General features: G+C 41.8%; 2 protein-coding genes and 1 non-coding gene across 4 annotated transcripts in view; 2 read left to right on the top strand and 1 right to left on the bottom strand.

Annotated features, from left to right (window-relative positions):
• Positions 1 to 24,467, top strand: part of mak16 (MAK16 homolog (S. cerevisiae)) — a 43,578-nt gene extending 19,111 nt beyond the window's left edge. The window contains exons 3-11 of one of the 2 annotated variants that reach the window (XM_088336650.1): positions 18,760 to 18,827; positions 18,969 to 19,018; positions 21,019 to 21,128; positions 21,195 to 21,259; positions 22,033 to 22,184; positions 23,508 to 23,637; positions 23,706 to 23,828; positions 23,906 to 23,971; positions 24,051 to 24,467. In XM_088336650.1, the coding sequence (XP_088192776.1) occupies positions 18,813 to 18,827; positions 18,969 to 19,018; positions 21,019 to 21,128; positions 21,195 to 21,259; positions 22,033 to 22,184; positions 23,508 to 23,637; positions 23,706 to 23,828; positions 23,906 to 23,971; positions 24,051 to 24,269 (930 nt within the window). In that variant the 5' untranslated portion in view covers positions 18,760 to 18,812 and the 3' untranslated portion in view covers positions 24,270 to 24,467. Of the gene's footprint in view, positions 1 to 18,587; positions 18,828 to 18,968; positions 19,019 to 21,018; positions 21,129 to 21,194; positions 21,260 to 22,032; positions 22,185 to 23,507; positions 23,638 to 23,705; positions 23,829 to 23,905; positions 23,972 to 24,050 lie in introns of those variants that run through there. The other variant, XM_088336649.1, reaches the window with a different exon arrangement.
• On the top strand, positions 3,835 to 3,907 carry trnai-aau (transfer RNA isoleucine (anticodon AAU)). The gene has a single exon. It is a non-coding gene; the product is annotated as a tRNA-Ile (tRNA).
• Positions 6,603 to 18,494, bottom strand: LOC148366200 (L-rhamnose-binding lectin ELEL-1-like). The gene is made up of 7 exons (XM_088336655.1): positions 18,422 to 18,494; positions 12,510 to 12,836; positions 11,183 to 11,218; positions 11,053 to 11,103; positions 9,370 to 9,511; positions 6,783 to 6,937; positions 6,603 to 6,711 (listed from the first exon to the last, which is right to left on the bottom strand). The coding sequence occupies exons 2-7, from the start codon at positions 12,529 to 12,531 to the stop codon at positions 6,692 to 6,694; spliced, it is 426 nt and encodes a 141-aa protein (XP_088192781.1). The 5' UTR covers positions 12,532 to 12,836; positions 18,422 to 18,494; the 3' UTR covers positions 6,603 to 6,691.
• Positions 24,468 to 24,586: the final 119 nt, after the last annotated feature.

The following is a 24,586-nucleotide window of genomic DNA, read 5'->3' as shown; positions in this document are numbered from 1 at the left end:
AATATTACACGATACACCAAAGTATATCAGTACCTGTGTCCTTAAGTCTTTCTAATAGTTTTCTCTTCTTACTTCAATAACCTGAAATGATGGCTTCTAATTCTGGTGCTCCACCTCAAGATTTGAAGTGGCCCCAACTGCCCACCCCTAGGAAAAAATCCTGGACGCGCCACTGTATGCCTTTACTCCGTTTATATCTCTTCATGAAGATTTAGGTAAGTCTGTGTCCGCATGTCTCCTATGTGATCAGGTGCATTCAATCGCTTACCTGGTGTATACAGGTGAGTCTTTTTGGTTTCCCTCGGAGCATTCTAGTGATTTTCGAACGCCTTCAAGTAAAATACTTCCTCAGTCCGTCGTAAAATGTCTCCGCCTCCCGGTGCATGGAGGTGTGCGGAGACAGCTGGTACAACTCTGTTTTTGGGATATTGTTAAAGTGCGAAGCCGGGGAGGGGCAAACCTGCTAACGCTGCAACTCAGGTAGCTTCGGGCATTTTAACAGGTTCCTCCACCAGTGCGGTAACAATGTGATTGGCTGACAAACGGGAAGTCAAAATAAAAACAAATGTACAGGCATGAGTGGATACAAATGTCTATTTGGTTGATCCTCATTTGATTGATGAATGTACTATTCAAACAGGAGGATTTAGCAGAATGAAGCGAAGGATGTAGCATCATTGCCACAAAGTTTGTTCCCTCCTATTCAGGCTCAGTACTCTCACTCACCTTTTGTCAGTTTGTCAACAAACCTCTGCACCCGCAAGACGTGGGTTGTTTCCTTTTTGTGTTTCCTGTCCGTTATCGCTCCTGTTTATTTTGTCTTGTTTAATATTGATCTCCAGTTTCGTTCCCGGCTATTTTGTTCCGTTTGTTGTGGATCTCCAGTGTCTGGTAGCGTTTCCGTCTAGTTTGTCCTGTTCAGAATAGAACAAAATAGAATAGATAGAATAAAATAGAATATATCTTTATTATCATTGTTACAAAATGGGTTGAACAAATTGTGACAACGAAATTGGACGTGGCACTCCAGTTTCACGTTTAACTGCAAGGATAAAAACAAAAAAGATAAAAAATATTTAACACAATATTTACACAAGTAGTATTCCTGAAGTCGGATTTTTTTTGAAGTTCTGTAGGTTTTTGTAATGTTATGTTATTTTATGTAGTATTTTCGTAGCAGTATTGTTTTAGTATTTCAGTTGTACTTTGTTTGCATTTCAAAAGTAGATTTTTGTTGTATATCTGGAGTATTTTTGTCGTGTTTTTGTATTATTACAGTAGTTTTATGATGATAGCATTTTAGTAGTATTACTGCAGTATTATTTATTTTCGTATTTTTGTACTATCTCTGATGTGTTTTGTAGTATTTCCATATAAGAATGTTTGTTGTATATTTGTAGTATTTCTGTAGTACAGTGTTACTGTAGTTTTATATTTGTTGTATTTTTGTGATATTTCCATAGGGGAATTTTTGTAATATCGCTATAGGTGTAATTTTAGTATTCCGTTCGTAAACCTCTTGTAGTAGTATTTTTGTAGTAATGTTTCTCGAGTAGTTTTTATATTATAGTATTATGTATTTACATTTTTTAGTATTTCAGTAGAAGTATAATTAATGCATTTCCAAAGCAGTATTTTAGTAGTATTTTTGTAGAATTGTGGTCGTAGTTCCATAGTAGTATTTTTGTCATATTTCTTCAGTATTTTTGTGATATTACTATAGTTGTTTTTTGTAGTAATTTTGGAGTAAATCATTCTTCATTAGTATATAGTATTACTGTAGTAGTATTTTTGTAGTGATTCTATACCATTTTTTATTTTCAGAATGAAAGCAAAATAATATATGAGGTCCCTGTTTTTAGGTGCTATATTTGATATTTAGTTTGTAGTCATTGTGTAGTATTTTTGTTGTATTTCTGTAGAAGTATTTTTGAGTGGACACGCAAAGGGACAATGGGGACAAAGTTGGCACCAAAAAAACACTCTGGGGGGGCCCCTAGTGGTTTCAGGGCCCTAAGCAGCCGCTTAGCCCGCTTATGCTTTGGGCTGGCCTCTGGTGGTATGTCTTGGGCAAGTACAGCCTGGTGGCGCCCATCTGTCTCCAGGCCAACAAATGTTTCCTCCTGGTCTCAAACCAGGGATCTTTAGCATGGCAGGCGAATGTGCTAACCACTGTACTACGGAAACAAAACTTATTGTACGATGTGAATGTAAACAAAGCTTTTTTTTTCTTCCTGACCCCCAGAAACGAGTTTTCCCCAGAAATTTGGGATCTAGTATCAGTATCATAAGGGTTTGGGGGTCTGGCTCATTTATGAAGAGCGGGAGGACTTCTACACTCACAACAACGGCGACCAGATGATGAATGTGCTGTGTGTCAGTCAAATCAGGAAGCTTCTCCCGCTACTGGTAACTATGGAAACCAGTACTATCTGTTTTGTGTGGGGAGCAAACCCCTAACCAAAAATACAACCTGTAGAGGGATAGGCTCTGCCCAGGACACACAACAGGAAGTGGTGCCCCGACGACTTAGGCGGTTGCGGGTACTGTGAACTGTGACAGGCCAAAAATACAAGACATTTATCACAAAGATACCTTTTTGGGCGGCATGGCTGCCGGGTGATTAGCACGAAGACCTACGGTGCGAAGGTCCTGGGTTCAAGTCCAGCCTCTCCGTACAGAGTTTGCATGTTCTCCCCTGTGCCTGAGTGGTTATCCTCCTTTAGAAACGCGAGTTAGGTTAATTGGCTGGGTCCAAATTGTCCCTAAGCGTGAATGAGCAAATGAGTTGTCTGTCCCTGTGTGCCCTGCGGTTGGCTGGCAACCAGTTCAGAGTGTCCCCTACCCACCGCCGGAAGAGAGCTGGGATGGGCTCTAGAACCCCCGCAACCCTACTGTGGATAAGCGGTGCAGAAAATGAATGAAAAATCAGTACCTCGTTGGTGTGTAAATGTACACTTGTCTTCATGTGTTCATTTTTAGGTTTGTTGTCACAGACACGCTGTCTTCTGCTGGAGACAAGCCTCAACATGGTCCGAGCATCCCCTACATTTAACATTCCAGGGTCTTGTTGGTCCGCCTTTTTTGAGGCCCTGAAGCTTTCTGATGTTCTTGTGGAGTCCATGTCTTTGGTTGGAATTCTCCTGCCAGCTGTGTTCTGCTCAAGGCGACTCTCAGAGGGGGATCTCTTCCCTGCCTTTCCAGGACCCCCCACGGGACTAAGAACCTCTTCCAGCTTCTTAACAGGTTTACGAGTAACAACATGCAAGGGAATGGAAAGATCAGGGGAATTTGGGGGAAGCAGGTGAAGAAGACTAAGACAAAGGACAGGTACACTATTTATCATCACAGTTCTTTAAACCCTTAATAGAAGAAGGGTTATGGGTTTCAGTAGTACCGTACTTAAATCCCTTGCTATTCATTTCTTTGTACTTGGCTAGTCTTTCTTTAGTGCAGTGGTTAGCTCATTCACCTAACATGCCGTTGGTCCCTAGTTCGAGACCAGGTGAAAACATGTTGGCCTGGAGAGGGATGGGCGCCACCAGGCTGTACTTGCCCAAGACATATCACAGGAAATGGTGCCCCTACAACCCTAGTCGTTAAGGGGTCCAACCAACCAATTCAAATCAATATTTTGTGTTTTGGTAGTGCAGTGGTTAGCACATTTGCCTAACAGGCGAAAGGTCCCTGGTTTGAGACCAGGTGGAAACATTTGTTGGCCTGGAGAGGGATGGGTGCCAAGAGGCTGTACTTGCCCAAGACACAACACAGGGAATAGTGCTCCTATGACCCTTGTGGTTAAGGGGTTCCAAGCAATTTAAATCAAAATTTTGTGTTTTTGTAGTGCAGTGGTTAACACATTCGCCTAATATGCGCAAGGTCCCTGGTTCGAGACCAGGTGGAAACATATGTCGGACTGGAGAGGGATGGGCGCCACCAAGCTGTACTTGCCCAAGACACACCAGAGGAAATGCTGCCCCTACGATCCTGGTGGTTTAAGGGATCCATCCAACCATCCAAATCAATATTTTGTGTTTCTGTGCTGCAGTGGTTGGCACATCCGCCTAACTTGTGAAAGGTCCCTGGTTCGAGATCAGGTGGAAAGATATGTGGCCTGGAGAGGGATGGGCGCCACCAGGCTGTACTTTCCCAAGACACACCACAGGAAATGCTGCACCTACTACCCTAGGGGTTAAGGGATCCAACCAACCAACTCCGCTCCCTCAAGGCATCACAGGTTGAAAAATATTTAAGAAAGCAGGGGCAAATAGAGCAAATTTGTGTTGAGTGGTGGCTTTTTGATCGTTCCTTACGCCTAAAATGAATTGCACCCATGCAGGTGCGATCCATCATCCCCAGTTGTCTATTGCTGCAAGCGAAGACCAGCAGAAGGGTATTTTGTTGGGAAGCGTGACGTTCTGGCCCGTCCGAAATGAAATTTACATTCGAGGCTGTTATCCATTTTTTTCACTCCACTGGAAGAGCGGATTATTTTTTCTTTCAGTTAACTTTGCTGAAGCGTACCATTGTGGCCCGCCTGAAATGAAATCCTGTTTTTGCCACAAGCCATTATCCCCAGTGGACTATTGATGAGAGCGGGGGCCAATAGAACAAATTTTTGTCTTGGGTCGCGGATCTTTTTACCATTTCTTCTGCCTAAAACGAACTGCACCCATGCAGGTGCGATCCATCATCCCCAGATGTCTACTGCTGCAAGCGAAGACCAGCAGAAGGGGGCTTTTGTTGGGAAGCGTGACGTTCTGGCCCGTTTAAAATGAAATCTATATTTGAAGCTGCGATCCATTATTTTCACTCCACTGGAAGAGCACAATTTTGTTTTTGTTCACTCTGCTGAAGCGTACCATTGCATCCCGCCTGAAATGAAATCCTCTGTTTTGGCCACAGGCCATTATCCCAAGTCGACTTATGCTGGGGTCAAGAGAGCAAAATTGTGTCATGTGTGACGGCTTTTTTCTGTTCTTTTCGGCTGTAATGAGCTGCACCCATGCAGCTGTGATCCATTATTCCCAGCCGACTTTTGCTAAGTCGAAGATGACGAGGGAAGGATACTTGGTAGATTTTTGCATGCCGCGGAAGGTTCTGGTGCCCTTTGACCGCAAAAAACGAGGGATTACTATATTGCAATTGAAGAAAAAAAATAATGTGCAGCACTTGGTGATGGGTTTAGAAGTTCCCTACTACCCTGAATGCACCACGTCTAAATGTCATTAGGGGAGCTCTAAATGTAATCTTGGCGATGGCTTCACAACGACAATTACAATGTGTCTATTAGCACGTATAAACACAAGTATCCGTGTAGTTATTTAGTCATTCAAATAGATAAATAATTTGAATATAGATACAAAAATATATAAATGGGGAAAGTTCTTTATTGGACGAATCGGCTTTGAGCTTTTAGCTTCACAATAGCGAAGGATGTGATGTCATCACCACAAAGTTTCGTTTTTTAAACCAAAAATATGAAAGCCACAAGTGATACAATGCGTATTGTACCATGTCCATCCATCCATTATCTGCACCGCTTATCCTCATTAGGGTCGCGGGGGTGCTGGAGCCCATCCCAGCTGTCTTCGGTCAGTGGCCAGGGGACACCTTGAACTGGTTGGCAGCCAGTTGCATGACACAGAGACAGACAACTCACTCACTCATTCACACCTAGGGACAATTCGGACCGGCCAATTAACCTGACATGCATGTTTATGGAATGTGGGAGGAAACTTGAGTACCCGGAAGAAACCCACGCAAGCACGGGGAGAACATGCAAACTCCACACAGGAAGGTTTGATCCCATGACCTCAGAACTGTGCCACACACGCGCTGCCATGATTACCGGTGTGCCCGCTCCTTTGGTGCCAACTGCCTCGGACTCTGATTGGCTCCCTGTCCCTATTTAAACCCACACCTATCTGTCCCCTTTTGTCACTCCGCCTGCGAACCTTAGTTAACACTAGGCAAGCCTTTTTCGACCCTGACTCCCACCTGTTTTTGGCTCCCGTCTGTCCCCTGGCTTCGACCCGTTTTTGATCCTGACCACGTCTACTCTCCCGTCCCGGCTTTCGACCTCTTTTTGTCCCCGACCACGTCTACTCTCCTTTCCTGGCCTACGACTCGCTTACGACCCTGACCACGTTTTTACTCTCCTGTCTCGGCTACTGGCCTGTTTTTCCATTCCCGACACCGCCATCGCTCGCAACAGAAGATCCACTTCCGCATTCAGAGCGACCCGCTTCCCGCGTCCAGCAATCCCCGGATCGTGGGCGCAACCCTTTCTCTTTCCTTTAATCAAACTTGTGAGAAACAACCCAATTGGGTCCTGTTTCCGTTCTGGTCCTGACACGCGCTAACCACTGCGCTGCCGTGCTGCCCGTATTGTACCATGTGATACTCTAAATTTCGGAGCCAAATGTTTTAAATTACGATCAAGTATCAGTATTGTCACATGCCTGTTACTGCCGAAGTCTAGCTCATTTCTGAAGAGCAGAATGATGCTTTACACCCAAAAACAACAGCGACCAGATGATGAAGGTGCTGTATCTGAGTATTTTGAAAAGAAAATAACCACACAAGTCAATGATTAAAACGTTTTTATTCAATTTTAATTCTGCTACACGACAACATCATGTTTCTGTGAATCATCAGAAAAATAGTAGCGTCCATACTGAAAACCATCTCAAGCGGTCTTGTCATCACCTGAAAAATAACACCAAAAAGTGTGTTTTTCGTGTGGTATGTTATATTCATATTTGTGTGTATCGTCATACTGTCAGCTTTAGCAGGCGCGGGTGGTGGTGGCAGTGGGGGCGCTTGTGCCACGCAGTTGTAGGCCACCTGCAGATAGCGCGTGCCCTCCTTGCAGGGATACTCTCCGAACACCATCTCGGTGACAGGAACCTCGCAGGAACGTCGGTTCTTGCATCTGAAATTGGAGTCACAGGGCTTGCAAGGCTTTCTCTGATGGCCTGAAAACGATCTGAATTATGTGATGTTAATCATATATTGTTTATGAATTGTCAGTTTTTCTTTCATTTCTTTTCCCGTTGTTGCGCTTCCAAAAGTGTGCTTTCATATCTAAGCATTTAACCCACAGGTGTCAAACAGGCGGCCCGCGGGCCAGATCAGGCCTGCTAAGGTTTTGAATCCGGCCCGCGAGACGACACTCAGAGAAGTGCAAGAGAAAAACAAGCTGCAAGTTGAAATAGGTCAACATGTTGTTGCCAAAGCCAGGTGCCTCGAACAAAGACACTGTACTTGTATTTATTTCTCTCGCTCTTGCTCTCTTTCTTTCTTTCTTTCCCTCTCTTTCTTTCTTTCTTTCTTTCCCATTCTCTCTCTCCCTTTCTTTCTTTCCCACCCTCTCTTTCTCACTCTCTGTGTCTCTTTCTTTCTTTCCCACTCTCTCTCTTTCTTTCTTTCCCACTCTCTCTTTCTCACTCTCTGTGTCTCTTTCTTTCTTTCCCACTCTCTCTTTTTCACTCTCTGTGTCTCTCTTTCTCTCTTTCCCACTCTCTTTCCCACTCTCTGTGTCTCTTTTTCTCTTTCCCACTCTCTGTGTCTCTTTTTCTCTTTCCCACTCTCTCTTTCACTCTCTGTGTCTCTTTTTCTCTTTCCCACTCCCTCTTTCACTCTCTGTGTCTCTTTCTTTCTTTCCCACTCTCTCTTTTTCACTCTCTGTGTCTCTCTTTCTCTCTTTCCCACTCTCTTTCCCACTCTCTGTGTCTCTTTTTCTCTTTCCCACTCTCTGTGTCTCTTTTTCTCTTTCCCACTCTCTCTTTCACTCTCTGTGTCTTTTTTTCTCTTTCCCACTCCCTCTTTCACTCTCTGTGTCTCTTATTTCTTTGTCTCTTTTTCTTTCTCTTTAAACTACTAGTCCGGCCCTCGACAGAATGTTTGTTCTATCGTGTGGCCCCCGAGTTAAAACGAGTTTGACACCTCTGATTTTACCAATCACCTTTTAGCCATTACTTGTTACCAGGGTCAGAAATCTATCCCGAGGCCTTCACAATCAGTTCTGCAGGCCCTGAGGCATACATCAGTTTTAATGAAGCTGTTGGTTTAGCCTAGGGGTCTGGAACATTTTTGACCCAGAGAGCCATAAAAGTAAAAATCTTTGGATTTTTTTAGGGAGAGAGAGCCTCTCCATATATTTTAAACCCGCTCTCCAGACAAACAACCCATTTTATTTCACAGTGTGATTTTAGATGATTTGATCAAATCTATGAAATAATAATAATGCCAGAGCCTGTGTCCTATATCAGTATAATTATACCACTTAAAATTGTCCCATTCCCTGCAGTTACTTAAGAGTGTTGAGGCTTCCTTTTGTCCCAAACATTGGTCTCAAAACAAGGTGCAAACAAAGTTCTTTTGGAAAAATGTCACAAAATACTGCAAGCGAGTATACCAACGTATTAACCTTCAGTGCAGACAGAGTGGGCAAAGGAGAAAGAGTGTGCGCGGGCTGTGGATAGCTCCACCCATTCTTACTGCTCTACAATTAAATTGCTCTAAATTCTCTGCTGGAGCTTCTGGGTAAAACGTGTGTTCTGTGGCTTTTTTTCACAAAGTGTCTCAACAATGAACATGGATTGTTTAATAAGCTTCCACATAAAGGATGATTTAGCAATTTACAGCCAAAACTGGAGCTGTTGGCGTGAAATCTTGAGTCTAAACTGTAATAAAAATTGTGTCCTATATATAGTGGACCAAGCCCTGTAGCCTCCATCCAAGTACTGGTTTTATTTGAGCGTCAGTCAGGATAATGTGAATTTTGATATTGTTGCACTGTTTAAATTTTCCCTACGAGCCATATGTACTCATTAAAATACCTATTTAAGGCCCACGGGCCACCGGTTCCCGACTCCTGGTCTAGCCAATCAGACTTCGAGATGGCGAAGCCAGGGCCTTTTAGAAGGCATAGGAAAATGTCAGCGGATTCAGCAACTATGATTGGCTAGGGGTTTTTAATGGAAGTATCAGAACAAAAAAGTGAAGAAAAGACTTTAGCCCTCCTGAAAAATAACGGGACAGGTTCAACTTTCAGCAGTAGCTTCGATAGAAAAGAACTTCTTGATGAAACCGAAACATACGGATAACCGGTGCAACAGAGTCATTGAACTCGTCTTAAGGAAAAAAATGAGAATGGATTCTGTGTACTGAGTAAAATGCTGCTATATTCCTAAATAATGCTTTTTTTTCATATTTGACCCAGCTGTAACTGTAGTTAAGGTTTTATAACTATAAAATGGTTATAATGGGTTGGGTGGATTCAGAAGTAGCACTACTGAAGGCTTAGGTGTGAAATGCACTGCCCACCACCGAGTGTCTGTGTATGCAGGTGCGTTTTCTCACAAGTCCTCCACCACCAACTCGGACCAAGGGAAAGCGCAGAAGACCCCCTCGCCGTCTTCGGGATGGCGCTTGCCCTCACCGCAGCGGGTGCCCACACCTACTTTGAACAAGATGTGGTCCAAGTGGATCTTGAAGCCCGACTCTGGAAACAAACACACACTAAATGTCACTTACCATCAATTTCCGACTTTAAATCGCCACTTTTGTGTCACTTTGGGGTGGCAGGATCGTTCTAAATATCGATACTAAGCCACTATTTGGATTGGATGGATACTATTTTCCTCGGATCGATACTTCACTCCTCCACCGATTTTCTCAAATATAAATAGTGCGGGGATGCTGCAGAAGACAGTGAAAGCAGCACAGTGCATCATTGCCTGCCCTCTCCCCGCCCTGATGGGCATCTACTCCACTAGGTGCCACAGCAGAGCCGAAAACATCATGAAGGACAGGTTACATATTTTGGACCTCCTGCCCTCCAGGGGGCGCTACAGGTTCATCAGAGCAATGAGGAATAGCTTCTTCCCAAAAGCCATCCATCTACACCGTTCCTGAACATAATGTTCTGTACAACTGCAATTGTGATTATGTACATATTTCTTCTAAGGCATTAATATTTTTTTAAATGTTTTTATTAATCCTTTAGCACATTTTCACATTTTTAATGTGTTATACTTGCACTGATAGGAAAAGCCCTAGAATTTCTAATACTTGTGTAATGGCACTAAAGGTCATTTATCCATTCTCTCTCTCTCACCCAGTGCTCCAGGTTCATTCTGTAAGCTTATGCCTGAGTGTGACTGACAAGTTAACTTTTAGCACCTCTCTCTACCTGGCCAACAGCTCCATCATGCCTGCCAGGCAGAAGAAAGGGCCAAAATGTATGTGCCCACTTCCACAAGCTAAAAATGACAGAGCAGTTGGGACTTTCTCATCAACTACAGAAAATGCTCGATGTAATTGGCTTGGTTAAGTCATCTGCTACTGTGGCAACTACCCAACATTACATAAACACATGAAAAAACTCCCCCTAAATAACATCCTGAATAACTTCCTTCATAAAAACCAATACAGTATATTCGTTGTCACTATGGCAACAGAGCCAATGAGGGAAAATGGACACCTTATATGCATTAATTGATTTAAATTGAATTAATTAAATGGATTTGTTTCAAAACATGGTGAAATCGAAGGTATTTTAGTTCTGTAGATAGAGAGTATTTGCATTTTTTGTCACATTGCTGCTTTTCTGGTTAGACTCTCTTGGATTATTCTTTGAAACAGTAGTAATATAAATATTTCAATTTTTTTGTTCCTATTGTTAAATTTTGCGATTTGGTTCTTTAATAAATAAAATGAAATATTTTAGTGGCTAAAAATTTTATGCGGTGTTTATCCCAATTACAGTATAAAATCAAGAGGGGATGCTTCAATTATTTAATGATCGTGACATTTACCAAAAAAAAGTATCTGATGGGCATCGATCGATACCAAAATTCACAGTAAAAGTGATCCTACACACACAATGATACACAAACGTTTTAAGTTTAAGTTCCTAAAATGAACAACAATAATTATATTAATAAAAATATAAATACATATGTCCTAATATATATGAGTACAAATACTAAACACTCAGTGCCCCTACAGGTTGAAAAGGGGGGGGAAAATGAATTTTCTCACCACATGACATCACCGCTGTTTCATTGTGACACGCGTAGACAACCTCCCCCTCTGTAAGACATGGTTAGCATCGCAATCACCATGAGCATCATCATTGTTTTTCATGAATTTGTGTTTGGAGGGCATTTACCAATTGCGTGAGGGAGGAAGAAAAGCGCAAAAAACACTGAAGAAACATATAAAAACAAATATCATTTAGGTCATCTATCTCATTTTACACTGTTTTGGGGTGTTTTCTTGGAGCACAAATTTTAAGTGATATTATATCAACTCATTCAGTGCCATAACGTAGAAGTACCTTTTCAGAAGTATTGACCCTGAGCGCCAAAAAGTAAAAAATTGGTTTGTTTTTGTTTATTTAAAAATATGTTTTAAAGGCTTTGGGGTTGCTAATCAGTGTTACTTATATTTTCAATGGTATTTTTGTGTTTTTTTATAATTATATATGCATTCTAATATTTTCTAGCTGTTCATGATGTCTGTGGATTTTCTGTTGATGTCCTTGCAACATCTATGGCAGCCTGGTCATCCTTGAAGGAGGATTACCTCATGTGAGGTCCCTTCTCAAGGTTTCTTCATTTTCCTCATTTTGAGGTTTTTGAGATTTTCCTTGCCCTCATGTAGGTTTTAGATCAGGAGACGGTGTAATAGTCGTCTTTCATCTGTACAGCCCTTTGAGACTCCTTGTGATTAAGGGCGTCACAAACAAATATGACTTGACTTAAGTATCAAGCCTTTGGGAATGATTTCAGTATGATAAATCACCCTGGCATGGACCAGATCTTCGACCACACATCGAGGAGCCCCCACTTTTTTATGCACTTTATGATTTGTGTGTCCGCACTGTCTAATTATGTGTCTTAGTGTATTGTGTGCTAGCATAGTGGGGTTTATTTTAGCTCCTAGACATGTGGTTTGAGAGTAACGTAATTTCAGTTCTCTGTTTATCCTGCAGAATTGACAATAAGGTTGACTTTGACTTCTTTGTGTTGCTTTTCTTCCTCTATCCAGAGATTGAGAGTGTGCGATCGCAGGAAACAGTTCACGCATCCGTTCAGTGTTACCGCCATCAATTTTTGGTTTGGTTTGAACAATTTTATCGACGACGCTATTAACAGCAAACAAACAATGTGAGGTTTGAACAATTTTTCACGACATTTTTAACAGCAATTAAACATGTTGCCTTGTGTTAATGGAAAGCGATGTTTCAATATCGGAGGTATCCCAAATGCAACAATACAAAGCACTAAAGCGAAATTTTGACTTGAGATGCATTCTTGTTTTTCGAAGGTCTCTTGGAAACGAGTATTTTCGAGAAACTGAGCAATGTTGGACTGTTTTTCTAAAGGAGTTTAAAGGATCAAGCTTTCTTATATTTCCTATTGCCTATAGAGCTAAAGAACTACATTTCCCAAACGTCCGGCACTGAATGAATTGAAAATGCCCCAAAAACTCACAGGTCAAAGCGAGCATCCTCATCCCGATGACGGCGTCCTTGGCGCGGGCACCCAGTGAAGGCGCCGCCGTTAGCGTGGCGGCTATTTAAACGTCCGCGGCGGACAAGCACGTGCACGTCGCAAACACGCAAGCTAGCCGCCGCCGCCGCGGGCTAGCCGGCGACGCGGGCCTCCTCCAGCAGATGTGACGAGCGTGTTGAAAATTGCACGGTGAAAACATAAATGTACTTTGTTTTGTTTTTTTTCCTTCTCCGGCGTCCATCTGCTTTATGATGTGGTTGTGATGACAGATGCGGCTCGAACTGAAGCTTGGGTATAGCACGACACCTGTTGGCATGAATAGCTATTATTAAAATCGGTGGGAATAAGGCATGAATCTTGTGGGGATCCAAACTGTTAACATGTAAGTGTATCAAGAGATAAGTTTGTACCGTAAATTCCGGACTATAGAGCGCACCTGATTATAAGCCGCACTCACCACATTCCGGAAGGAAAATCGATTTTGTACATACACAAGCCGCACATGTCTATTAGCCACATGCGCCCACATTGAGAAAATGCAACACAAACACGAAATGAACCCATACCCGACACAGTCCAAAAACCACAGCTGGCAAAATGAAGGTAAAATGATACCGGTTATCAATGTTTGATGCAGACCTGCAGAGTCCGGGTGCCCGTTGAAAGTAATCCAAGGGAAAAAGTGTATATTTCCAAAGGTAAGATGGGAAAAATATATATCCACCATTGTCGGCCGCGTCCACAAACTCGTCTCTCCTTTACTCCACTTCCCATCAGCCCCCGTTGTATTCACCCCTTCTTTTTGATTCGCCGTGGAAAACATATCAGAATAAGTCTCTAAAATAAATACATTCCAAAAATATACAGTTGCAAATACATATTATACATGGTTACACATATTTACAAAGAAAGACGGTACACCGAGAGAGTTTTCAAAGCTTTAATAATAATATTATAACTTTCATCCCAAACCGTGCCTGTGAAGGGTAGCAAAACGCTACTAGAAACACGCTTGTGACGCAGTTAACGGTACTGTTGAAAAAACATACCTTACATTTAGAGATCACGGTAAGCCGTCCTTATCTTGCTCCTTATAACAGGTCATCAAAGTCGTCTTCCTTCAATATGGGAAAGAGGTTTTGTCACATAGACGACGCTCCCTTATTCAAAAACACGCTATCAACACGCTCGCAAGGTAAAGATTACGTACAGCAGCTCTGTTTCCTTCTTTATCGGACTGCTCGATTGCATTTAGCTTGAAAGTTGCGTCATGTGCCTTTTTTTTGCAATTTGCATGATGAGGATATGTCTACGCTAATTTAATTTGTGCACAAGCTAAGAAGTTGCAGTCTTCCTCGGCACATATATTCCACCAGTCTAAATCTTACCTTTTGTACTCGAGCGCCGCTGGCGGCCGTTGGAAAAATGACATAAATTGGCCGCATCACTGAATAAGCCGCAGGGTTGAAAGTTTGGGGGAAAAGTAGCGGCTTATAGTCCGGAATTTACGGTAGTTTAATAAGAAGAGAATACATCGATGAGTTTTGAGCTTGCGAGGAGAACAACAGAGGATTGTACAAAACCCTGGAGATGTACAATATCTGGCCAGTTTTTTTCATTACTAGGTCCAGGGTGTCCATACTTTTCAGACAGAGGGCCAGATTCGGTAAGATAGAAATGTGTGTAGCGAATACAGTGGAACTTCGGTTCTCGACCATAATCCGTTCCAGAACCCTGTTCGAAAACTGATTTGTTCGATCACCGAAATCCTTTTTCCCATTAAAAATAATGTAAATCGTTTTAATCCGTTCCAATACACTGAATATTTACCTTGAATGTTTAACATAAAGCTAACCCAGGCTAATCGTACGTTCGCGTTATCGTAATCTTCCGAAAGATTCCGCTAACATGAACGTGTAAAAATCAAAAAAATCAGGTCGTTTACAAGTCATTTAGCACCCGGGTCTCCACAACAAGTGGTGAGCGGTTCATTGGAAAGGAGGCTGTGTCCCAACACCCTCAATGTTGGGCTCCGTTCCAACACCCTGAGTGTTTAACGTAAACTTAAAGCTAACCCAGGTTAATCGTACGTTCGCGTTATCGTAATCTTATGAATAGGATTTCTTACCTTTGTGGTGGTCAGCAGAAGGCGCTCGCACACCTCCTTCATATTTGGCTATTATTTCTTTCTTAAATGCAATAGTTGTACGCACTACTTTTCTTTTTTCACCTGTAGCAACTTTGCTGCTTGCACTGACTTTCTTCGGAGGCATAATAAGGGGCTAAAACACCTGTACGCCGCTCAGCATGGCACCCTAGCGTACGCATTACCGGCGTTCGAACTCCGATTTTTTGACCGAAAAGCGAAGCAAGAATTTCTCGAAATTTTTGGTCGGACACCGATTTGTTCGAACTGAGTGTCATGGCCAGCATGGTCGCCGTGGCGACCGGTCTGCCCCGCCCCCTGGGCACCAGCTGAAGCAGATCAGCTAATTGCTTGTGTGCTACTTAAGGTTGGGTTGTGGGTATTGCGGGTGTTGGCTCATTACACCTTTTCCGTTCTGTTATGCCCTGTCCTGTTTAGTTTGAGTCGGAGGAAACCTGTACCTGACCATTCTGAGTGTAAGAATGTTTTTGTTCTGTTTTGTCCCGGAGTTTTTGGACGACTTTTATTTTGGTAAATAAAAGTTTTGATCGTCACGCAATTGAGTTCTCCCTTCCTGCCTCCGTTCTAGTCCGGTCCGGTCTCACCTCGTGACACTGAGAGGCGTTCGAAAACCGAGGTTCCACTGTATCTATCTATCCAACCTGGTCATATTCCTTGAGAGGGGTGACCGACAGCAAGACAAACGCATACAAAAAACAAAGACAATAAACAAAGAAAATAAAAATGGGGAAAAGTAGCAAAAAAAAAATCACACACAAAATTTTTGGACCATGGCCAACCAAAATGCTCAAACACCCAAACAAGTTAGGCACCTCAGCACCAAAGTTGGTCATGCTTTCGTCCCTTCAGATGAAACGGGACACAAGAAAGCGGCCATGTCACAGGGGTCAGGGTGACACAACACACTCTTCTGTTCAACAGCAGGGCCCGATAGCTTTTACTGGTTTACCCCTGTGGCATCATACAGGTTCCCTGCCCATCCCTTGGAACACGTCTAAACATCCCACTATCCTTTCACAACACCTCTCCACTCATTCCTAGATTCATTAGATTTCGACCTCTTTCCTGCAGTGCACTCATAACACCATCCATCCACGTCAATCGCGGCCTTCCTCTTGGTCTCCTTCCATCGACTTCTGCTCTGTAGATCCTCTTCAACATTCGCTCCTCATCCATCCTCTCCATGTGTCCAAACCAACTGAGTACTCTCTTATCCACACCCTTGCTCAGTTCCACTACTCCTCCAGTTCTGTTTCTCACAATTTCATTTCTCAATATACAATCTTGTCACTGCTAACATACTCCTCAAACACTTCATCTCAAAAACATTTCCTTCTCAAATCTGCATCAACGCTCTTCACCATACAACACAGTCTGCACAATCACACTCTCATACAGTCCCCTCTTAACATCCATATTAAAGGTTTTCATACATTTGACTAAAAATGATTTGATACGATTGACTACAAGTTACATTTATTGAGTTTAATGCAATAGATATTTACTGACTGTGCCTTGATTCAATGTGTAGTGAAAGTTTAGGGCATGCATAAGTGGTGGAAGATGTTGTTTACGGGACGTACTGCTGATAGCACATCAGCACACCCAGACATTGTTGACGCAGAACGACAAGGCGCTGTTTTGGGACACCAGACATCAAGGCTCTGGTGTAGGAGATTGTGAAGCCCAGGGGGCTTCCTTGGCACGCCCATGGGAGGAGCTGAGACGCCATCTTGCTGGGAGACGTGAGCCAATAAGAGAAAGCAAACGAAGCGGAGAAGTCTTCCCAAACACTCCAACGTCACTTCTTTGGCAGTCGCCTGTTTTACACTTAGTTCTGCTGTTAGGAAAAATAAACATCCGCCCCTGTGTGAAAACAACTGACTTACCTGCAACTCCGTTCCACTGTTATCCATCATCTCTACACCTCTGCCAAATACTCTTGCAATATGTAGTGAATATGGGTGGTAAATCAATTATTCTAAAAAAAAAATGATTCACCAATTGAATCAAAGAGCTGAGTTTAATCTTTTCAAAACTTGTCTGGCCTTTTTGGAGCACCGCATAGGTTTTTAGATCATGATGTTCAAAAAACAGATGAAAAACCTTGTTTAGTTATTCTGAAGGGGTGGCCACACACACTTTAAGTGAAATCGATTTAACGTTTTGATAGTTCAGTATACTTTAATCAGTACACTATAATTTGTCCGTCACGACCTTGTAGCTTGCCTTTGTTGCAATTGAATTTGATTCGCAGGGTCTCGTGAAAAAGAGCTGAAGTGCCGTTAAACAGCTTCCGGTTGCTTCATCTTTTCACAGTGTTCTATTCCAGTTAGATTTTTGTAGTCTGCGTGTTTCGCCTGGATGTGCCTCTCGATATTATATTCTTTGAAAACCGACACAGTCTCTAGGCAAAATAGGCAAACGCAGATGTTTCGGATTTCAATGGAAAAAACACGCCAATTTCCAATTGTTTTCGAAGCGGTGACCCTCACAGTCAGCTTTCCTTTATTGACAGTCGCTATGTTGGATATGGGGTGGGGGCTAAAATTCTCACTGAAAGCTAAGGGCAAGGTGGCCAAAGGGCTACTGGTAAACACGTGATATTTTTTTTGTACAAAATTATTTTATACTGCGGTAAACATTACTGGCACTCTTCTTATTTTCATCTTTTTGGGGGATTTGGGTTGGCATTTAGACTGTACTTAAACAGGCCTTCTCTTACTTTTCCCATTTTCAGGCTACACTAATAGAGTGCTTTAGTCGCTCCAGGTCCTCTTGGTGGCTTACATTGTTTCAATGTTTTTAAAAAGAAGGCTGCATCTAGGTGGCATTGGGTTGTCTGATACGAGCGAGGGCCAGTGATACACAGCAGGATGGCGGACAAACATGGCGCCGATCTAAGTGGGAATTCCATGATGTGAAAAGAATACAAATTTCTCGACCTATGATTTTTTGGGGTCAAAATTAACATTGTGAGGCAACTTCGTTTATTTTTGCTTAGTATTCAAATCAACATTTTTTATTTTGTTTTTACTAGATGAAAGTTATTTTGTACCACTATGAGGCACTAAATATGACACACTGTCCCTTTAAGTTTAACAACATTCCCAAAGTCCAAACAGGATATAATTTACCGGTACTTAAGAATCCCACCTTGTATTGAATAAACGTGTCATAATTATTATTTTTCTTTTTATCTAATTTTATTTATGTGATTGTTTTCTCTTATTCGTAGTGTTCTTTTGGCCATTTTATGGCGATTATGTTCGAAATGATGATGTTCAATAAAAAAGAAACATTAAAAAAAAAAATACACAACTTTATGCTCTGTGCCCCAAAATGCATTGCGGTCGTTTTTTTGAAGTTTTACTGCCAAAATTCTTGGGAAAAAATACAGTATTCAAAAACAAGGGAGATGTTCAGTCTGATATACATATAAATAAAAATACAATATAAAGTAATAAAACTGAAAATATCCTGCATTCAACTTGATCTCGCGATATCCCGTGCGCATCCTCGAACCTCGCGAAAATATGACCGGGGTTGTAGAATTCCGTCTCTTTTTTGAAAACCGGCTTTTTCGGCTCGGCTCACTGAAAAGAGCCAACTCTTTCTCGGGTCCCTGTGGAGGTTATTTGGTTAAGTTAACCCTATAAGTAATGTTGATTTTTGAATGGAATATCAATAAATTCCCGGTTTCATTCGTTTCTTGTTTACTTACCTACTTTGTATCCCCATTAATGTAGTTCTTGAGTGTGCACCCTATGCTCTATGGAAGCCCAAGGGTACCAAACTTCAATTACCAAACTGCAGTACATATGATCATAGTCACAGAAGATAAAAGCATTGGGGAATATCGTGAAAAGTACGAGAAAAAAAAGAGAGCGTGAATCTCGATCAGAGGGGAGCCTACTCAAACACGCTTTTCGTTCACGAACGACGCGTCACGCATTCTCGCAAGCAAACAAAAATGGTGGCTTGGTGCTTGCCCATGTGCTTCGTACCAAGTTAAATCGAATCTCCCTCAAATTCTTTCGAGTCATTTCTCTTACTTCTCAGGTTGTTTAGAAGAAGTCTGAAGATTAAATCATCGCAACGAACAGTCAGAAAACATGCAACACGACGACGTAAGTGATCTTTGCATTAGCATCATGCTAACCTATGCGAGACAGTGGTTGCGTTCTATGGTGACATTTGTGAGACTTGGACAATAATACTCTTCAAATATTTGTTTTAGTTAAATGTCAGTTGTGTCATGATGTGTGCAGGTGATTTGGGACATTATAGGCAACCGGCAGTTCTGCTCCTACAAAGTCAAGTAAGTCACAGTTTCATACATCGCCTAATAAATCGTGTCAACATTAGCATATAACTTAACCTTTATTTTGTGTTAGGAATTTGAACCACTAACCTTTTGTTTGCGGGTCAATTATGACCCTAGGTCTAAACTCAGTCCTGACCAGTATTGGGCACGTTACTGTTAAAAAGGAATGAGTTAATAATCACTACTTCTCCCGAAAGGTAACTGAGTTAGTCACTGAAGTACTTTTAAAGTAAAGGTAACCAATTATCATGGAAAGTCACCAATTCCGTTATTTTCAAAATATTTTGTACTATGTCAAAGATGTTGAAATGATAAGGGGAAAATACGAAACGTTGCAGGTGATGTCGTTGAGTTTACTTGAAGAGATGGGAATTCTGACTACTTTTAGAGATTCATTTATGGGGGGCTTATCTCTCTAAAAAAAAGCAGCTCTTTCGAAGTCCCAAATAGCTCTTGAGGTTGCTTTAATCTCTATAATGCCAATTATTATGTAAAAATATGCATTGCATGACTTTAAAAGGTGCGGTGAAAGAGGAAAAAAGTCATGTTCATTTGTAACGCCCTTAATCTCAAGGAGTCTCGAAGGGCTGCACAGACCAGATTATTGGGAATTAGTCTATATTTTACACCATCCCCTGATCTAAAACATACATGAGGGCAAGGAATAACTCAAAAACCTCAACATGAGGAAAATGAAGGGACCGCACATAAGGTCATCCCCCTTCCAGGATGATCAGGTTACAATGGATGTTGCAATAACAAATAATACAGATATTGTCAACATGAAACATAAGTCATTTACAGTATAAGCTATCGAACATAAGTGTGTTTTAAGCCTAGATTTAAGCAGTTCCACTGAGGTTGTAGACCGAATCTCAGGGGGCAGAGCATCCCACAAAAAATGAAACGTGCAATAACAAAAGGAAGATAGATAAAGGAAGACAACCTACTACTTTAAGTTTTTATAAAACTCTCAAGGCAGAAATCTTCAGCTTTTACGGTACAAGGCACTAAAGCCTGGAACTGTTAACCACTGAACTAAAGGAAGAGTGAAACGGGGTCCTCTTTTAAACATAAACAGTTTTTTTAATCAGATGTCAGATATGTGACCACCTGTAGCCCCTGCAATGGTGCCGTTTTGTAAATAATGTGTATTTTATGAATATTTTTTTTCTGCAAAAGCCCCTTTGGGGACTAACATTGAGCATACTTGTCCCTTCTCAAAAACAATTCTTGATTTTTGTATAAACCAATTAACACTGAAAATATAATTCAAATATTTATAATCCTACAATCAAACACAAAACAATTTTAACCTTATTCTAAAAAAAATAAATCAACAACACGGAATCCGCCATAAATGCATTGTGACCACATGGGAAAAAACTCATCTGAGGGAACCAACTGTTGATTGGTGGGGAGCCTACCAAGAACCGGGTTATACAGACATTTCGTTGACGAATGACACGAATCTTGTGCTGTCATAACTCAGCCGTCATTAGCCTTTTCTTTCGGCGTATCCGCAAATACTGTATTCCTAATCGCTATGTAACTATATGGTAGTCGCTATTTTGAATGCTGACATGATCTAAAGAGATGTAACGTAAACAACCTGGAGTAGTTGCTGAAAACGGTGTCAAGGGGACCATTGGCGTTCTGCAGTCTAAGTAACGCATCGCTTTTGATAGACCGTAACGATAATGACCGTGTAACGTCCAGAAAAATAATGTGGGTTCCCCAGTTAATTAAAAAATGGCACTGTTGCATATCTGCGTTATTACCAACACTGGTCCTGACAATTGAAATGAAAGGAGTACCACTCCATATGGTTAATACTACACAGTATAGTCCCATTGTAATTTGATTTTATGGTCTCTGAGACACATCAGTTTCTTTTTTAAAACTTGAAACCCTAACACGACATATGGGTTAACATGTAAGAGAGAGTCTTCCTGGACCATTGAAAACGAGCAAAAGTTTCCCCCTTCTATTAGGACAAAGAGTCAAAGTTTCTGTCGCAATGAGTTCAACATCACTGGCCTGTGCAACCGATCGTCGTGTCCCCTGGCCAACAGTCAGTATGCCACCATTCGAGAAGAGAAAGGTAAACATTTCGCCGCCAAGAATGGATAAAATGGGTTATCTTGTAACCTAATGTTGTATGTTGTAGGTCAGTGTTTCCTATACATGAAAGTGATTGAGCGAGCAGCGTTTCCAGCCAGATTGTGGGAAAAGGTGAGCAAGCCCGACTGACAGTTTGTTGTATAATACACATTTCATGCTTTGCTACAAACACCAACTTAAACAATGTCAAAACGTATAAACACATTTTTTAAAAAAATTGTTTGTTTTTAAATTATTGTAAAGGGTTTGGTGTTGATCACCACTAAGTTTAAAGCTTTTTGGGAACATTTCAGTATGATAAATCACCATTGGCTGGAAGGAGTGGCTTCGATCAGATCTTTGTCCACACATAAAATTTACTTCCTGTATCCAGCAATTGAGTGTTTAGACAGTCCCCGTGTAGACGTAGTGACGCAGTGTGGTGAGAAAAGTGAATTAATGGATGGATGGACAGACCAATGCGCCAACAGAGCTTTTCTTACTAAAAGGGGATGGCCAAGACCCTTTGTCACTGTCGGGGCAGAGAGGGATGATGTTTCGTGCCTGTTCGGTGTTCTTGCAATTAAAATGTTATTTTGCCAGCTTATATTTTGTTTTTTTTTGAAAATGTGTATTTTCAAGAAACTTGGCAATGTTCAACTGTCGTTTACAAACAACGGTAAAAACTAAGAACAAATGAGGGTTGAAGCGTTTTTATGTGCCTTTATACTGTAGCTACAAAACAAAATTTTCTGTAGACCTTCAAAAATGGGTAAAATCGGCTGGCTCCAACTCTTCCCGTTTGAGAGAAATGTCTGACATTGAATTTAATAGTACATTTAAAAAAATTGTGGGATGTACAAATGTGTGTAACAAATGCTCACGGTCTTATTGTGTCAATGCAGGTAAAGCTGAGCAATAACTATGAGAAAGCTTTGGAGCAAATCGACGAGAACCTCCTCTATTGGCCTCGCTTCATCCGACACAAATGCAAACAGAGGTTCACAAAAATCACGCAGTACTTGATCCGCATGCGCAAGCTAGTCCTTAAGAGGCGGTAAGTACACAAGTGGCATTAAGCCAAGCGAATGTACCGTAAATTCCGGACTACATATCTGGGAATCCGTATCATTAAAACGAAGGATTGTGAGGCCTGTGGTGGCAGATGACATGCCACTCGATTTCTGCCAAGTGCTCTGAATGTCAAAATGAAGAAATTTGATTAAGTGTACAGTTAAACATAGGAGCTTTGACTCCCGTCGGTAGACTGATGACTCGTCACCTAAATGGCGGCGTGCATGAATAGATGGCGTGTTTTAAACGTGGCACGGTGTGTTACTATTCTGTCCACGACATTTCCCTTTTTGATTTGAAAAAAAAGTGGATGAGAATGAGATTATTTTTATGACTGTTTAAGTTTGCATCTTGAAATTCGCTGTTGCTTGTGTAAAACAAAGTTGAGTTTCGCCCTTAAAGGCGGAGTATGTACTATTAAGACAATTGTTTTAGTTCACCAGAAGATTGCTCCAGGCATCCTTTCTTCAGTTATAGCCCGTGATCAAATTTTACTGGCCCTCGACTTCTGTCATAAAATTAATCATGTAATGTTGACCTATAAATTGACACTTTTTTTTTTTACATTTGACTAGATGATGACAGTAGCCCTTTGAGCCCTATTAGCTCACCCCATTTCTGACTCGGCAACTGTAAATAAAAAAAGGAAAGTTGACTGTGAGGGCCACCACTTCCAGGACAAGTGGAAACTGAAGTATTTTTTCCCCTCCTTATCCGAAATAACCGCATCTGCCTATTTTTCCATGAAACTGGTTGTTTTCAAGTCGTGTTTATTTGAATATAATATCAAGTTGACTGGAAGCTGTCTTAACAGCACCTGCATGTCAAATGAAAATGCTACAAGAGTGAGCTACGAGGTTGTGGCACTGATCGCCAAGCAATGCTAACCTTTCACGGAGGGTGAATTTATTGAAGTCAGCCCTCAAACATTTTCAGCTTATCAAATCCGGCCTACTTTTTGAAAAGTTTGGACAACCCCGCTTTAGATCATTTGATGTCGACAATGATCTACTTCACATCATTTATGGCACTCAAAACGCGTCTGCCAAACTACCCGGCGTACAGCTACCTTAGTAGTTCTGCACAGGGCAGGAGTCCTTTAATAATATATATGCTCTTTGAACTTGGTTAAGCATTGTTAGCACTTATTGAAGAAATAACTTTGAGGTTTTTAAGGCCACCTTAAACTACGAACCCTTTTAAATTTGGTCCACTCTGTAGTCTGGAATATACGGGATTTGATTTTCTCGTATTCACTTTTGCCATATTTGATTGCCCTCAATGTATTGCAATCATTCATCTCCAGGAGGAAATTGGTCCCTTTGAGTCGCAAGGTCGAGCGTCGGGAAAGGCGAAAAGAGGAAAAAGCCCTGATCGCGGCACAGCTTGACAACGCTATCGAGAAGGAGCTGCTGGAGAGGCTCAAGCAGGGGACGGTATGAAACCGGCTCAGCCCGACTACCCCGACGTCGCATTATTTCAATTGTATCGTCTTCCTTTCCAGTACGGCGACATCTACAACTTCCCCATCGTGGCGTTCGACAAAGCAATGCAGAAGCAGGACGTGGAGAGCGAGTCCGAGGAGGAGAGCGATGAAGACGAGAAGGAAGCGGAACGGGATGACGAGGTGAGTGAGGGGATCGGGTCGCGGTACAAAAACGGTTGCCGGTTTGTTGGCTTAAGTTGGTGTTGCGTACCACACAGGATGTCGGCAAGAGGGAGTTTGTCGCTGCCGACGAAGTAGAGGAAAGCGATCTTAGTGATTTTGAGGTACTAAGCCCGCTTGACGCGTGACTAGTTCTTAGAAATTACGATTTCATTCTGGTTCTAATGTCGCCTCTAATTTCAGGAAATGAACAACCTGAGGACGAGCAGCGACGAGGAAGATCAGAAGAGCGACGAGGAAATGTCGACAGAGGATGAAGACATGGAAACGATAAAGACGAAGTCTCGCGACAAAGGCAAATCTCCCGCCAACGGCTCAGCGGCGCGCAAAAAGCGAGCGTACGTGGAGATAGAGTACGAGCAGGAAACGGAGCAGCCGGCCAACAAAAATTTCGCCACGTAGAAGATTTTTGTGTTTGTAGTTTTGTGTTTTTGTGTCACATCGGTCAAAAAACATGGCATTGCAGTCAGAATCTGCCGTTATCAATAGTCCTGCAAAAGATGCTCACGAGCCGCACAGATGGATTTTTATAATGCTAATGGAAATTCAGATTGCATTTGTAATTTCTGATGTGTCCGATTAAAAATGTTGCTTTAATGACCAATTGTCACTTGCTTAAAATAGTCAACTCATACATGCTGGGTTTGTATGGGTGCTTGAAATCCTTAGATGCTTGAATTTCAACGCAGTGTTTTTAAAGATCGAAAAGTGCTTGAAAT

This window comes from Urocampus carinirostris, chromosome 5 (assembly GCF_059441175.1).
Source record: "Urocampus carinirostris isolate Australia breed hairy pipefish chromosome 5, RoL_Ucar_1.0, whole genome shotgun sequence".
NCBI lineage: Eukaryota > Metazoa > Chordata > Actinopteri > Syngnathiformes > Syngnathidae > Urocampus > Urocampus carinirostris.
Note: the sequence above shows the minus strand (reverse complement) of the source record. Positions and strands in the feature narration are given on the sequence as shown.